The 17,044-nt window shown below is 42.6% G+C and overlaps 1 protein-coding gene across 1 annotated transcript in view; it reads right to left on the minus strand.

Moving 5' to 3' along the window:
- MYH15 (myosin heavy chain 15) overlaps window positions 1-17,044 on the minus strand; it is a 160,287-nt gene that overhangs the window by 12,618 nt on the left and 130,625 nt on the right. Inside the window, exons 36-40 of the mRNA XM_030204176.1 lie at window positions 7,309-7,501; window positions 5,069-5,272; window positions 4,294-4,419; window positions 3,732-3,902; window positions 1,276-1,380 (exon numbers count right to left, since the gene is read on the minus strand). Of these exons, the coding sequence (XP_030060036.1) occupies window positions 1,276-1,380; window positions 3,732-3,902; window positions 4,294-4,419; window positions 5,069-5,272; window positions 7,309-7,501 (799 nt within the window). The remainder of the gene's footprint in view (window positions 1-1,275; window positions 1,381-3,731; window positions 3,903-4,293; window positions 4,420-5,068; window positions 5,273-7,308; window positions 7,502-17,044) is intronic.

The raw sequence follows: 17,044 nt of genomic DNA on the forward strand, positions 1-17,044 counted from the left end.
GATTTAGGCGTGGTATAAAGAATGCGCTTAGTTGATATCCCAGTGCTTATAACTACACACATCCATTTATACCAATGAAAACATGGCGTAAATCCCTGCATGTAGATTTGCGAGGACTGGGCCATATTCTATAACAACGCGCCTAAATTTGGGAACGTCCACAAAATACCCATTTCCCTGCCTATAGCCACATCCCTTTTTGAATTGCGCATTTTAAAAGCTTAGCACGTTATATGCATAAATTCTAATTATTGCCAATTAGTGCACATTATTGCTTGTTACTGCTGTTAACAACGCTGATTGGGTTGTTAAGCCAATTAAATTATGCGCATTGTTATGGAATACGCTTAGATTTGGGCGCGCAACCCTAGACACGATGTATAGAATCTGGCAGATAGTGGGGTGTTGTGTCAGTTGCAGGTATGTTAGTTTTTGGGAGGGGGTAGTTTATAGGATGATGAGGCAGTTTTGGGAGTGGGGAAGTTTGCATTGAATATCCGAGTCTGCCATGGCACCTAGAAGTTATGCAGGTATGGCTGACATTCAGTGCTATATCTGCATGCCTAACCAGGCAAAGCTCGGACTGCATTTTCTGTGGTCCAGCTTGCCCAGTTAGGTATGTGGGCACCAGCACTAAATTTCACTGGTGCCTGTATAACCTCTGGTACTGCCCGGACCGTGCCATGATAGTCATAGCTCAGAATGGCTTAAACAAGCAAGAGCCTCTCCATGCAGAATATCTATCCCTTAGATTCTCATAGGCATTCAGAGGAAGATTCTATATGGCACCAAACAAATCAGTGCTGAAATCAGCGCCAATTAATTGTATGCTATAATTGGCGCCTATATTTACATGCAGATTATAGAATATGGTTTGTTGATATTTGAGCCTCTAAATCTATGAGCATTTATTTATACCAATGAAAACGTGGTGTAAATCCCGGCACGTAGATTTCAGCACACTAGGCTATATTCTATAACTAGGTGCATAAATTTCAGAACGCCCACCAAAAGTCAATTTCCTCGCCCATAACCATGCCCCTTTTTGCCTGTGCACGTTAGACATTCGGCACGCATCGTTATAGAATATGATTAGCGAGTTGTGCACCGAAATTCTAATCAGTGCTCATTATAGCTTGTTACGCTACAAGCATTATATTAGAATCTGTGACGATTTTGGCGCCGATCTCTAGGCGCGATATCTAGAATCTAGGGGGTCAATGGCTTGTCCTCTATCCCTTTCTGGCCTGTGCTGTTTCCATTCCGGCACTGTACCTGGTAGGACAGTTCTTTGATGCGCCTCTCAAATTTACGGACACCCTTTTGTGCCTCTGAGTTGCGACGCTGTTCCCCTTCCAATTCATTTTCCAACTCCCGAACCTGTAAAGGAAATACATTTATTCTTACATACAGGAAGGTCAGCAGGCTGCAAGTGACTAATCAGTTCAGATTTTCTTGGCTACTCTGTACTAGGACCCGATTCAGCAAGGTCTGTTCCTATAGACACAGAATAGGAGAAGGGTCTTGATGAATCCTGTCCTAAAATACAGTTCTCGTTCTTCTAGAGATAGGCAACCAGAAAAGTTTCCTTTTGTGACTTTTCTCCTGTTTATGGGAATTTCCATTTTGTTCATTTTTGTTTGACCATTGTGTCATTTTGTCTTTAGCCATTCTTTGGAAATAGTGCACCCTCTTTCCATATAGTAGATTGGTTTCAAAACAGTGGGGTTTAAGCCTGTAAAACTGCCTTAATTAATTCTTGAAGTGTATTTCTCTACTTTGGCCAGTAGGAGGTGCATGTTTACATTTAAAGCTGTTACAGGTAATCAATAGAAATAAAACAAAATAAAACATGGAAAAGAAAATAAGATGATACCTTTTTTATTGGACATAATGCATTTCTTGGTTAGCTTTCAAAGGTTGCCCTTCTTCGTCAGATCGGAAATAAGCAAATGTTGGTAGGTGACAGTATATATAAGTGAAACATCAAAGCATTTCAGTGACAGTCTAACAGGATGAGGGTGGATAGGTGAGAGACAGGAAGAGTCAGATGGATGAGGGACAGGGAGATATGCATGGAGATAGGAGGGTGACAAAGCAGTAACTGTTCAATATTTCATGACAATAAACATTTTTTAGTTTATTGCCTCTGCTTGCCTGGATTGGCTAAGAATCCTGGTGGTTTGTGTGTTGAGCCTGTGAGTGCTTTCTGGGAACTGTGGGACCACTGGAAGTGTGGCCCCCAGTAACCTAGAAATCACTGGGGATAATTTGAGAGCGGGATACTCGCCCAGAGGTGGTTGTGACTCAGTCAGTGGGAGGAGGGTTCTAGTGTAGAGCACATGCCCGTGCAAGCAGGCTTGAGCTGTGCTGGGGCTAGACCCTCTAAGTGGTTGCAGTGTTAGCCCCAGGCGAGTGGCTGGGCATTTTGTGAGAGCACTATTTCAGAAAGAGGGTGCACTCTTTTTCTAACAGTGCACATTGTTTTATAAAGGCCTTCCTAGAGGGATGATTTTGGACTGGTTTCAAATAGTTACCCAAAGGACTGGAACTGTTTTATTGAGAATATTGAAGGGGCAAATATTACGATGTCTTGTGTCTGCTTATTTTACATATGTTTGATTGTAACCTGCTTTGGTGTAAAGCGGGATACAAATATGGAAAAATAAATAAATAGCACATGTGCAGTAGTTCATGCATGTATGACTCCACTATGCCAAAACATGAAATGCCGTGTTTTTGTTTGGTAATGACATGTAACAAAATAGGCTATGTCATTGACATTTCCTAGGTCGTCACAAATGACAGCCCATCCCTATGCTCTTCTGTTTATTATTACCCACTTGTCTCCCGAGAATTTATTCTGAGTTTTGGTTTTGCCCCCTGCATCATTACTGCATGTTTAAATCCACAGTCATTTTATTGAAAGGAGCCTTCCCACAAAATCATTGAATATATGTTAATTTGCTTAGTTCTGATTCCCATTCCTTGCTGTAAGAGGCTGTTAAATTCTGTTCCCGTGTACACAAAAGATTTTGTGATTAAATTTGTTACTGGATCCCATAAGTCAAAAATATTTTCTATAGATAAATTTTGCTCTTTTTTTTTTGTTATAAGACTCTGGTAAGACCTCATATTATGTACAATTCTGGAGTCTGCACCTTCAAAAACACGTAAACAGGATGGAGTTGGTCCAGAGGGAGGCTACTGAAACGATCAGTGGTCTTCATCATAAAGTGTATGGGGACAGACTAATTGGCCTCAATGTGTATATTCTGTAAGACAGGTGGGAGAGGGGAGATATGATAGAGATGTTTAAATACCTCTGTGGCATAAATACACAGGAGATGAGTCTCAATTGAAATGAAGCTCTGGAATGAGGGGGTTTAAGATGAAAGTGAAAGAGGACAGACTCAGAAATAACCTGAGGAAACACTTCTTCATGGAAAGGGTGGTGAATTTGTGGACAAACCTCCTGGTGGAGGTGGTGGAGACGAAAACTGTATCTAAATTCAAGGAAGTTTGGCATATAGGATCTCCAAGGGAGAAGAAGGGATAGTAGATAGCATGGATGGGCAGACTGGATAGGCTATATGGTCTTTATCTGCCTTCATTTTTCCATGTTTCATACAAGAGAATGAAATCCCACTTGTCTTCCTCAACCAGAGTCAATGGTTTTCCTCTAAATATGTGTAAGGTTGGAGCAGAATGACATGGCACATGAAACCTACCCTGGACTCCAATTTTTGGATCTGCTTTTTGCCCCCTTTGAGTGCTATTTGCTCAGCTTCATCAAGTCTCATCTGCAGGTCTTTGATGGTCTGTTCCATATTCTTCTTCATCCTCTCCAAGTGAGCGCTGGTGTCTTGTTCCTTCTTGAGCTCTTCAGCCATCATTGCTGCCTGCAGTGGCGTGGAACAACTCAGTTAAGATTTTCAATTAAGGAACATAAGGACATAGTGAATTTGGGCATATTGAGGAGTCTAGCTAATAATTCTGCTGTTTTAAAGCCAGAAGAGAAACATGTTCTGCTCTCTCTCTCTCTCTTCATAAACTATGGCTTTGTTTCCCTTTTTTGGGAAGTGATATGAAAATGGGTCCATGTTACATACGATGGGGGTCTTAGTTTTTCAGCTTTATTCATACATGTCCTCTCACACAGATAGGGTCCCATACTGTAAGATTCTACAGTAGTAGTGGATGTGAGGGAATTAAGGTTTGAGTCATGTGCAGTCTCCAAGGAAACCTATGTTTATTTTGAAAATCGCCCTCCAAGTCCCCCCAAACTCGTACATCAGTGATTGCTTTCTTTGCTTTCTCTTCAGCATTCCTGCATTCCTGCATGGCCTCCTCCACTTCATTCTGCATCATCAAGATGTCACCCTCCAGTTTCTTCTTCTGATTAATCAAGCCGATGTTCTGAAAGAAAAGAACCTGTATAAGATTTCTCCACCAAAATAACACTGGATGTGGCAAATACAGACTTAAATCTGTTCCCTTTTTAAACTTTTTGCTTTCAGAGATGTAAAAAAGCTTATTACAGCTTATTTATTATTACAAACGCAATCCTCACTTCCTGATAATATTGGTGGAACTTGTAACGGTGGTATTGGATTGCGGGCAGTAACCCACATATCTTTACTGGTGCAATCTGTAAGTGAATGACAAAATAAGTAATTTTGGTACTGCTCAAGCCTCAGTAAACTAATGCATATTGTTTTGGTTCCTGCAGAGCTTTCTCATGGATAGCATAGTAGCATATACCAACATTATACTACATGGAGGCTTCTAAAGGAGCAAAGTCAAAAGGAACAGTCTTAAATTATTAATATCCAATTTTAGTTGAGTCAACTGGGTCATGAGTAGACAGCTCACTTATCTGAGGTGCCACAGAGTATATGTGGTAAAAGTGAATTGCATCCCAGATCTATATTCTAAGGTGTTCAATGCTCTGACTGCTAGACAACATCTTCTCCATCTCTGAACCCATTAGAACGCCACCTACTAACTTTTTGCATCGCTCACACGGAATTGTACTCCTCCCCCAGATTACCAGCCAGTTTCAAACCTGGGTATGCAGGAGATTCACACGTTCCGTAGCTTCTAGCAGCTCCTGCTCTGCCAGTTTCCTCCCACGCTCCGTCTGGTCCAGGGCGGCCCTCAACTCATCCAGCTCAGAGAGCAGGAGGCTGTTGCGCCTTTCAGTCGCTGCACTCTGTTCTTTCAGGTCCTCAGTCAAGTGAATAGCATCATCGAGCTGCACCTGCAGGTCCTGCAACAACCACACGGCAAATACACTGATAAGGTAAGCCTAGGAACCAAGTTACTGCTCACTATCCATTCTTCTCAGGCTAGGTAAGAACATATTACATTGATGTAATTTTAACGATCTACTGCAGCATGAAGATGTCTATTGCTAATTCAGGGCGCTTTTACTAAGCTTTGCTAAGAAATGGGTTTAGCGTATCTTTACACAGGACTTTCCCATATGTTAAGCCCATTTTTAGAGTGGTTGTAAATTCTGCTTTTTGCTATTATATCTTTTTCTGGCTGTGTGCTACTGCTAGCATTAGCACGTGGCCATTAAAAAAAATTAATGTGGGAACCCTTACTGCCTCTTCTGTAGGGATCCTGCATTATGGCTGCGTTAATCAGTTAGGATGGTGGGATATTGACGTGATAGCTGATTAGTGTATCCACACCCATTCTTTACCCCTGACACACCCCCTCCAAAAAAAGAAAAAAACACATGCTTAGCACATGCAGTGTCAAAACTAACACAAAACTAACACAGAATGATGTAGCACATTTTTTTATTTTATTTATTTGTGGTACGTTTATACCCCACATTTTCCCACTAGAGCGAGCACAATGTGGCTTACAATGTTACAAAAGGTACATTCTGTAATAGGGCCATTTTTCCTGTATTAGGTGCTCAGTAATTTTTATAAAGTAGTGAGGTTGCCATGTTAGTCCACTTCAATAAATACAAAAGCCATAAGGTGATACTTTTTTTTCCGGCTTCACTCAAGCCTAACCGCTTGAGAAATATAGAATGCCCCAATCTATCCACCCTATCAGATTAACTGTTCACTTGTCCTCTAGATTGTACACTTGTCTTTAGATTGTTCTCTTGTCTTTTAGACTGTAAGCTCTTTGAGCAGGGACTGTCCTTCTATGTTTAAATTGTACAGCGCTGCGTAACCCTAGTAGCGCTTTAGAAATGTTAGTAGTTAGTTAGTTAGTTAGTTATTTAAATATATCTCATGCATATATATTATGGACACTAACACTGGGTAAATTATTAGTTCAATATAATCACTACTAACATCATCATATCCTATGAGTTACTATATTATGTTTTAATCATTTTTTATTGATGGTAAACAACACTGAAATAAACTCAGGGGTACAGAAAACAGAAATGTCCTGTGGGTCTGTCATATACAACAAAAAATCAACACCATCAACCTTTTTCTCACCTTTTCCCCCCACCCCCTCCCCAACCTCCCCCTTCATCTCCACCCGAACTCCCTTTCTCACCCACCTGCCAACCCCCCCACAAACCTTCTACTTCTATTAGTAATCCTTCACATAGAGTCTCAATAAAATTTAACATGGGATTATTACTTGTGCGAACTAACACCATCCCTTCCCTCTCCCTCCCCCCATCCCTTCTTAAGGTGATACTTTTTATTGTACTAAATACATTTTGACTAGTTTTTGGGAGTTAAAACCCCCTTTCTGTCCTAGAATCAAAAAGTGCCACATGATCCATAGGTATAAAATAGGTGAGCCTGAACGACTCCATTCCCTCCTTTTGTACTATCCCATGCTGTCCTATCGAAATTGTAGTTCCACCCCAGTACCCCTCTTGTCACATCCATCCCCCTCCCTTTCTCTTTACAATTATAAACTGTATGTCGCCTAGACGTTTTTCTACGATAAGCAGGATAGCAAATTCCTAATAAACTTGAGACTTAATTTAGTACATGCTAATGTTTGTTAGCACACACTAAGCTTTAGTAAAAGGGCTCCTGTGCTTGTTTGTAAAATTAACATTTCCCTTCATTAATTTACTATATTTGTTTGTCCCCTCCTACCATGATGGTTGTCTGGATCCTGAGACACTATAATGTAGGGATAGGCTGTTGTTGGAAATGAATGTTGTTTGCAGATAATAGTGTACACTGTTGGAAAAGAGTGCACATACTTAAGAAAAAAAATGCACTATTGACATTTGTTTCAAAAAAATCTGAAAAAAACAACACACATTTTCCGGCTGCCCATGCCTGCTCTATAATGTACCTTGATCTGGGCCTGAAGGAATCGCGCAGACTTCGTTGCATCTGTAGCCTGCCTGGTGGCATGACTCAGCTGAATCTCCATTTCATTCAGATCTCCTTCCATCTTCTTCTTCAGCCGGATGGCTTCATTTCGGCTCTTGGCTTCGGAATCTAAGGTAGACTGCAGGGACTCGATGATGCGTTGTTGATTTCTCCTAGGAATGACAGACTCAGTTTGTCTACATCCTAATTAGGAGCTTGCTTAGTTTGTAGGGGGCAAACTCATCAAGTTTTGGGAGTGAACTTTGCATGCAAGTGGCTACACTTCAGTATCATAGCTTAAATCAAGAGTAGAGACTCCAGGAATATCAATTCGCCAGGTTTTCTGGATAATCTGAATGAATATGCACTGCCTAATGTATGCTAATCTATGTCAAACCTATTCATTCGGATTATTCAGAAAACCTGACCTGTGCATTAGCCTTCAATGAACTTAAATTAATTCAGTAGCCATTCCAAATTGGTAGGTGAAAGGCCTAAGCTTAAGAAAACATAATTTTTCTGTAATATAACAAAAAATGGTTTCTCTCATTCTGCTCCATGGGAAAACTCTTTTTGCAAATAGGGTCTGTAATGTGCACCACAATCAAGATGTATTGTGATAATAGATACTGAGACATCAAGCAAAGCTACACCAGTGATTTCCATATCTCTGTTGGTGGACTTTGGGTTTTTGGATATTCACAATGAATATGCATGAGATGACTTGCATGCAATGGAGGCAGTGCATATAAATTTAGCTCATGAATGCTCAGATATTTTGAAAACCCTGCTGGCTAAGGAATCTCTGATCTGCATTTGCCAGCAGTGATAGGAAGAATTCAAGAATTATGTTTGCAACAGCTGATAGCTTTTATGACCTACTTAAAATAGTTTTTCTCCAGCTATTGTCTCAGTTCCCTGAGTGGGTGTGTGTGCATGCAGATAAGTGAATCACAGCTCATGAACTTTGATCCTGATCTGATCAGGCAAAAGGGCAGTGAACTGTACACCAAATGAACATTTATTTATTTATTACATTTGTACCCCGTGCTTTCCCACTCATAGCAGGTTCAATGTGGCTTACATATTATATACAGGTACTTATTTGTACCTGGGGCAATGGAGGGTTAAGTGACTTGCCCAGAGTCACAAGGAGCTGCCTGTGCCTGCAGTGGGAATCGAACCCAGTTCCCCAGGACCAAAGTCCACCACTCTAACCACTAGGCCACTCCTCCACGCCTATTGCCCATTCATGTTTGACAAACTCTTACGGGAAGAATGTATGATACCTGAGCACTTATCACCATTTATGGCACTGCAAGTATCTAGTATCACTACAAAAATAAATACAAAACCACCGCCTCCCCCACTACCAGTGTGTTTTTGCCTTCTATCAATAAAGCAAGTTAATCATCATTTAATCATAACAGTATAACCAAGTTTGCACACCTTAAACTCCAAACCTGTTTACTATGTGATAACACAATGATAAGGAGTCTCAATGTGTGGATGAGACCATGGTGTAGGGAGGAGGGTTTTAGATTTGTTAGGAACTGGGCAACATTCTGGGGAAGAGGGAACCTATTCCGAAAGGATGGGCTCTACCTTAACCAGGGTGGGATCAGGCTGCTGGCATTGGCATTTAAAAAGGAGATAGAGCAGCTTTTAAACTAGAAACTGGGGGAAGGCAGACAGTCGCTCAAATGCACATGGTTTGGGATAAGGTATTTTTCAAAGATATCACCAAAACAGGGACGATAGGGTTTCCCGATAGTGAGGTTGCAAAAGAGACCGTAGTAGATCAGGTGTCCTTAAACAAAAATAAAAATCAGACAAAAGATTGCAAATTAATACTGTCAAGTACTGAGCATGATGTAAATAGGAACAACAAACATAGTTTGTAATGTCTATATGCGAATGCCAGAAGCCTCAGAAATAAGATGGGAGAGTTAGAATATATAGCACTAAATGAAAAATTAGATATAATAGGCATCTCTGAGACATGGTGGAAGGAGGATAACCAGTGGGACACTGTCATACCGGGATACAAATTATATCATAGTTATAGGGTGGATCGAATTGGTGGAGGGGTAGCATTGTATGTTAAGGAGAGCCTTGAATCAAGTAGATTGAAAATACTGCAGGAAATAAAACGCATCTTGGAATCCCTATGGATTAAAATTCCATGTGTAAAGGGGAAAAGGATAGTGATAGGAGTGTACTACCATCTGCCTGGCCAGGATGAAAAGACGGATGCAGAAATGTTAAAGGAAATTAAGGACACAAACAAACTGGGCAACACAATAATAATGGGTGATTTCAATTACCCCGATATTGTCTGGGTAAATGTAACATCAGGGCATGCTAGGGAGGTAAAATTCCTTGACAAAATCAAGGACTGCTTTATGGAGCAGCTGGTACAGGAGCTGATGAGAGAAGTAAAAATTCTAGACCTAGTCCTTAGTGGAGCGCATGATCTGGTGTGGGAGGTAATGGTGCTGGGGCAACTTGATAACAGTGATCATAATATGATCAGATTTGATATTAGCTTTGAAGTAAGTATACACAGGAAATCCAATACGTTAGCGTTTAACTTTCAAAAAGACTATGATAAAATGAGAAGAATGGTGAAAAACAAATTTTGAGGAGCGGCTGCGATGGTCAAAAATTTACATCAGGCGTGGATGCTGTTCAAAAACACCATCGGGAAGCCAAGGCCAAATACATTCTGCGTATTAAAAAAGGAGGAGGAAGACTAAACGACAGCCGGCATAGTTAAAAAGTGAGATGAAGGAAGCCATTAGAGCTAAAAGAAAATCCTTCAGAAAATGGAAGAAGGAACCGACTGAAAATAATAAGAAACAGCATAAGGAATGTCAAGTCAAATGCAAAGCGCTGATCAGGAAGGCAAAGAGGGACTTTGAAAAAAAGGTTGTGTTGGTGGCAAAAACACATAGTAAATTTTTTTTTCAGGTACATTAAAAGCAGGAAGCCAGCAAAAGAGTTGGTTGGATCGTTAGATGACCGAGGGGTAAAAGGAGTGATCAGGGAGGGCAAAGCCATAGCAGAGAGATTAAATGAATTCTTTGCTTTGGTCTTCACCCAGGAAGATTTGGGAGAGATATCGGTTCCAGAAATGGTATTCAAAGCTGATGAGTCGGTGAAACTGAATGAAATCTCTGTAAACCTGGAGGATTTAATGGGGCAGTTCTACAAATTGAAGAGTAGCAAATCTCCTGGACTGGATGGTATTCATCCCAGAGTACTGATAGAACTGAAAAATGAACTTGCGGGACTATTCTTAGTAATGTGTAATTTATGCTTAAAATAAAGCGTGGCACCAGAAGATTGGAGGGTGGCCAATGTAATGCCGATATTTAAAAAAGGTTCCAGAGGAGATCCGGGAAATTATAGACCGGTGAGCCTGACATCAGTGCCAGGCAAAATGGTACAGACTATTATAAAGAACAAAATTACAGAGCATTTTCAAAAGCATGGATTAATGAGACAAAGCCAACATGGATTTAGTTTAGGGAAATCTTGCCTCACTAATCTATTACATTTCTTTGAAGGAGTGAACAAATATGTGGATAAAGGTGAGCCAGTTGATAATATCTGGATTTTCAGAAGGCGTTTGACAAAGTACCTCATGAAAGACTCCAGAGGAAATTGGAGAGTCATGGGATAGGAGGTACTGTCCTATTGTGGATTAAAAACTGGTTAAAAGATATAAAACAGAGAGTAGAGTTAAATGGTCAGTATTCTAAATGGAGAAGGGTTGTTAGTGGGGTTCACCAGGGGTCTGTGCCTGGACCGCTGCTTTTCAACATATTTATAAATGACCTAGAGATGGGAGTTGCTAGTGACGTAATTAAATTTGCTGATGACACAAAGTTATTCAAAGTAGTTAAATCGCGGGAGGATTGTGAAAAATTACAAGAGGACCTTACGAGACTGGGAGACTGGGCATCTAAATGGCAGATGATATTTAATGTGAGCAAGTGCAAAGTGATGCATGTGGGAAAGAGGAGCCCGAATTATAGCTACGTCATGCAAGGTTCCACGTTAGGAGTCACGGACCAAGAAAGGGATCTAGTTGTTGATGATATGTTGAAATCTTCTGCTCAGTGTGCTGCTGCAGCTAAGAAAGCAAAAAAAATGTTAGGTATTATTAGGAAAGGAATGAAAAACAAAAATGAGGACGTTATAATGCCTTTGTATCGCTCCATGGTGCGACCGTACCTCGAGTATTGTGTTCAGTTCTGGTCGCCGCATCTCAAAAAAGATATAGTAGAATTAGAAAAGATGCAGAGAAGGGCGATGAAAATGATAAAGGGGATGGGACGACTTCCCTATGAGGAAAGGCTAAAGCAGCTAGGGCTCTTTAGCTTGGAGAAAAGATGGCTGAAGGGAGATATGATAGAGGTCTATAAAATAATGAGTGGAGTGGAACAGTTGATGTGAAGCGTCTGTTTACGCTTTCCAAAAATACTAGGACTAGGGGGCATGCGATGAAGCTACAAAGTAGTAAATTTAAAACAAATCGGAGAAACCTTTTCTTCACTCAACGTGTAATTAAACTCTGGAATTCGTTGCCAGAGAATGTGGTAAAGGTGGTTAGTTTAGCAGAGTTTAAAAAAGGTTTTGGACGGCTTCCTAAAGGAAAAGTTCATAGACCATTATTAAATTGGACTTGAGGAAAATCCATTATTTCTGGGATAAGAAGTATAAAATGTTTTGTACTTTTTTGGGATCTTGCCAGGTATTTGTGGCATGGATTAGCTACTGTTGGAAACAGGATGCTGGGCTTGATGGACCTTTGTTCTGTCCCAGTATGGCAATACTTATGTACTTAAGGTAGAACTAGTTGCTTCATTACATGCAGGGCCGGATTTATGTATAAGCAAGTCAAGACAAGCAACGGCTTGGGGCCTCACATCAGGAAAGGCCTTGCTATTCGTTAGCACAGAAATCTTAAACCTTAAATTTACTTACTACTAAACGAGGGGGGGGGGGGGGCTCTTAAATGCTATAGTTTAGGTGCCTCAATGCATATAAATCCAGCCTTGGTTATGGCCTAATTTACTAAACTGCATTAGGTTTTAACATGAGTTTTACCCTGCATTAATAGTGTGTGTTAACTGCTGGAGCAATTTATAATAGGAGGCAGTGGAGGTTGGGGAATGTGTTTTGCACGTAATACAGGCCTTGTTGATGTGCAACAGTTAACTACACCTCCATAGCTATAGCTAACTGCATTCCATATCAGTGGAACTGCTGTAGTGATGACTGTCCCACTTTAGTAACACCGTTGCCTTCCTCTAAGTGCTGGGAATACCCCCAACAGTTACTGCAGATTAACTTTTGCAGTTAGCATGTGTTAACTGCAAAATGTAGTTTATTTAAATATCATAAATTCAGGTATCATAAATTCATCCCATACCTACTGCTTTTAGTTAAGGGTAGGGAAAGGGAATGGGACTTGATATAGTGCCTTTCTGTGGTTTTTGCACTCCACTCAAAGCGGTTTACATAGTATATACAGGCACTTATTTGTACTTGGGGCAACAGAGGGTTAAGTGACTTGCCCAGAGTCACAAGGTGCTGCAGTGGGAATCGAACCCAGTTCCCCAGGATCAAAGTCTGCTGCACTAACCACAAGGCAGAAAGGAATTCCCCGATACTTCACTAATATACATTCTGTTTGCTGGTAGCTATCAAAGGCCGAGTATGTCCAGATGCCTGATTAACTCAAAGAACTAGGAACAGCCAGAACATTTTTTTAAGATTTTTTTTTTGCTGTTATTAATTTTTGTTTGCTTTAAAACAACTGTCATTAATAGTGTGCTGTATTTGCACAAGGTGTAGACCTTTCTTAAAGGTCAAGCACTATTTGCACATACTCCAGCAACTTCTATATATGGCAACTAAACTTATGTATGCAGCACACTCCCCCTCAATCTCGCCCCACACTAACTACTACGTCCAGAAATCTCCAGGCTGTTGACCCCCCCATCTTATCCTCTTGTATCTCTGATCTCCTCCCTTCCATCTTGTCCTCCAAATCTGTTGACAAAGCTGTCTCCACTTACAATGCCACTCCCTCCTCTGCTCTTGACACCCTTGCACCGTCCATCTCCCATCCCACAAGGCGTACCAATCCCCAGCCCTGGCTGACCTCTTGCACCCAATACCTTCGCTCCTGCGCCCGTTCGGCTGAACGCCTCTGGAGGAAATCTCGCGCCCATACTGACTTCATTCACTTCAAATTCATGCTATCCTCCTTCCAATCTTCCCTATTCCTCGCTAAACAGGACTATTACACCCAATTGACTAATTCCCTCAGCTCTAACCCTCGTCGTCTCTTCGCCACCCTCAACTCCCTCCTCAAAGTGCCCTCCGCTCCCACTCCCCCCTCACTCTCTCCACAATCTCTGGCCGACTACTTCCGTGACAAGGTCCAGAAGATCAACCTTGAATTCACCACTAAACCTTCTCCTCCTCTTCATCCTATAACCCACTCTCTCAACCAACCTACCCAGGCCTCCTTCTCCTCTTTTCCTGCTATCACCGAACAGGAAACCGCCCATCTCCTCTCCTCCTCGAAATCCACCACCTGTTCCTCAGACCCCATCCCCACCAACTTACTTAACACCATCACTCCTACTATCACCCCCACCATCTGTCATATCCTCACCCTCTCTCTCTCCACTGCAACTGTCCCAGACACCTTCAAGCATGCCGTGGTCACACCACTCCTCAAAAAACCATCACTTGACCCTACCTGTCCCTCCAACTACCGCCCCATTTCCCTCCTACCCTTCCTCTCCAAGATACTTGAACGCGCCATTCACAGCTGCTGCATTGATTTCCTCTCCTCTCATGCCATCCTGGATCCACTTCAATCCGGCTTTCGCCCCCTACACTCGACAGAAACAGCACTATCTAAAGTCTGTAATGACCTGTTCCTCGCCAAATCTAAAGGTCACTATTCAATCCTCATCCTCCTCAACCTATCCGCCACTTTTGACACTGTCAATCACAACCTACTTCTTGACACACTGTCCTCCTTTGGGTTCCAGGGCTCTGTCCTCTCCTGGTTCTCCTCTTATCTCTCCCATCGTACCTTTAGAGTATACTCTCATGGTTCATCCTCCTCCCCTATCCCGCTCTCTGTTGGAGTTCCCCAGGGATCTGTCCTTGGGCCCCTTCTTTTTTCAATCTACACCTCTTCCTTAGGCTCCCTAATCTCTTCTCATGGTTTCCACTATCATCTTTATGCTGACGACACCCAGCTTTATCTCTCCACACCAGAAATCACTGCAGAAACCCAGGCCAAAGTACTGGCCTGCTTATACGACATTGCTGCCTGGATGTCCAACCATCACCTGAAACTAAACATGGCCAAGACGGAACTTATTGTGTTCCCACCCAAACCCACTTCTCCTCTCCCTTCACTCTCTATCTCAATTGATAACACCCTCATCGTCCCCGTCTCATCTGCCCGCAACCTTGGTGTCATCTTCGACTCCTCCCTCTCCTTCTCTGCGCATATCCAGCAGATAGCCAAGACCTGTCGCTTCTTCCTCTATAACATTAGCAAAATCCGCCCCCTCCTCTCTGAGCACACCACTCGAACGCTCATCCACTCGAACTCTCATCCACTCTCTCATTACCTCTCGCCTTGACTACTGCAACCTACTCCTCACCGGCCTCCCACTTAGCCATCTATCCCCCCTTCAGTCCATCCAGAACTCGGCCGCATGTCTTATCTTCCGCCTCAACCGATATACTCATATCACCCCTCTCCTCAAGTCACTTCACTGGCTTCCGATCAGATACCGCATACAGTTCAAGCTTCTCCTACTCACCTACAAATGCACTCGATCTGCAGCCCCTCCTTACCTCTCTACTCTCATCTCCCCTTATGTCCCCACCCGTAACCTCCGCTCTCTAGACAAATCCCTCCTTTCAGTACCCTTCTCCACCACCAACTCTAGGCTTCGCCCTTTCTGCCTCGCTTCACCCCATGCTTGGAAGAAACTCCCTGAGCCCATACCCCGGGCCCCCTCCCTACCCATCTTCAAATCATTGCTCAAAGCCCACCTCTTCAATGTCGCCTTCGGCACCTAATCACTACACGTCTTCTCAGGAAATCTTAACTACCCCAACTTGACATTTCGTCCTTTAGATTGTAAGCTCTTCTGAGCAGGGACTGTCCTTATTTGTTAATTTGTACAGCTCTGCGTAACCCTAGTAGCGCTCTAGAAATGTTAAGTAGTAGTAGTAGCAGTTCTGGCTGCACTGCTAAATTGCATGAATAAGTTAATTGATTATCAAGCCCAACTCTCTGTACTTGACTACCAAGGTCTACTCTACCACGAATGAACTTAAACACAATACCACTTTATCCCTCATTCCGAATATGTACTCTTTATACTTGACTGCTTAAATCCACTATCCTGCTTATAATCGAACGAGAATAACGCCCAAGTTCCGACCTAAATCGGGAGATGGGCGTTCTTCTCACAAAAACAAATAAAGCGGCATAATCGAAAGCCGAACTTTGGACGCTTTCAACTGCACTCCGTCGCGGATGCGGACAAAGTTGACGGGGGAGTGTCGGAGGCGTGGTGAAGGCGGAACTGGGGCGTGGTTATCACCCGAACAGAGATGGGCGCCCTTCGCCGATAATGGATGCGTTTGTAGCTAGAATTTAGGGCACTTTTCCTGGACCCTGTTTTTTGACGAATAAGGCCCCAAAAAGTGCCCTAAATGACCAGATGACCCCCAGAGGGAGTCGGGGATGACCTCCCCTGACTCCCCCAGTGGTCACTAACCCCCTCCCACCACAACAAATGATGTTTCACAACTTTTTACTTTCACCCTCAAATGTCATACCCTCCTCCCAAGCAGCAGTATGCAGGTCCCTGGAACAGTTGTTAGGGGGTGCAGTGGACGTCAGGCAGGTGGACCCAGGCCCATCCCCCCCCTACCTGTTACAATTGTGCTGCTTAATGCTACTAGTCGTCCAACCCCCCCCCAAACCCCCTGTACCCACATGTAGGTGCCCCCCTTCACCGCTTAGGGCTATAGTACTGGTGTAGACTTGTGGGCAGTGGGTTTTGAGGGGGATTTGGGGGGCTCAACACCCAAGGGAAGGGTGCTATGCACCTGGGAGCTCTTTTACCTTTTTTTTTGTTTTTGTAAAAGTGCCCCCTAGGGTGCCCGGTTGGTGTCCTGGCATGTGAGGGGGACCAGTGCACTATGAATCCTGGCCCCTCCCACGAACAAATGCCTTGCATTTATTCGTTTTTGAGCTGGGCGATTTCATTTTCCATTATCGGTGAAAAGCAAAAACGCCCAGCTCACACCTTGGCGAATAAAGCATGGGCGTCTATTTTTTTTAAAAAATACGGTTCACTCCGCCCCTTCACGGACCCGTTCTCGGAGATTAACGCCCATGGAGATAGGCGTTTCTGGTCGATTATGCCCCTCCAAGTCAATCATGATCTTTAATGTAATACCACTTGTATCTCTCACTCCAGAAATGGCGATCACCATGATGGAACAATGTAAGCCACATTGAGCCTGCAAATAGGTGGGAAAACGTGGGATACAAATGCAACAAATAAATAAAATAAATAAAAATCAGTGCTGATAATTGAACTCTAACAAGCAATTAGCAGCACTAATTTGCAATAATTAGAATTTAC

The sequence above is a fragment of the Microcaecilia unicolor genome, chromosome 5, assembly GCF_901765095.1.
Source record: "Microcaecilia unicolor chromosome 5, aMicUni1.1, whole genome shotgun sequence".
In the NCBI taxonomy this organism is placed as follows: domain Eukaryota; kingdom Metazoa; phylum Chordata; class Amphibia; order Gymnophiona; family Siphonopidae; genus Microcaecilia; species Microcaecilia unicolor.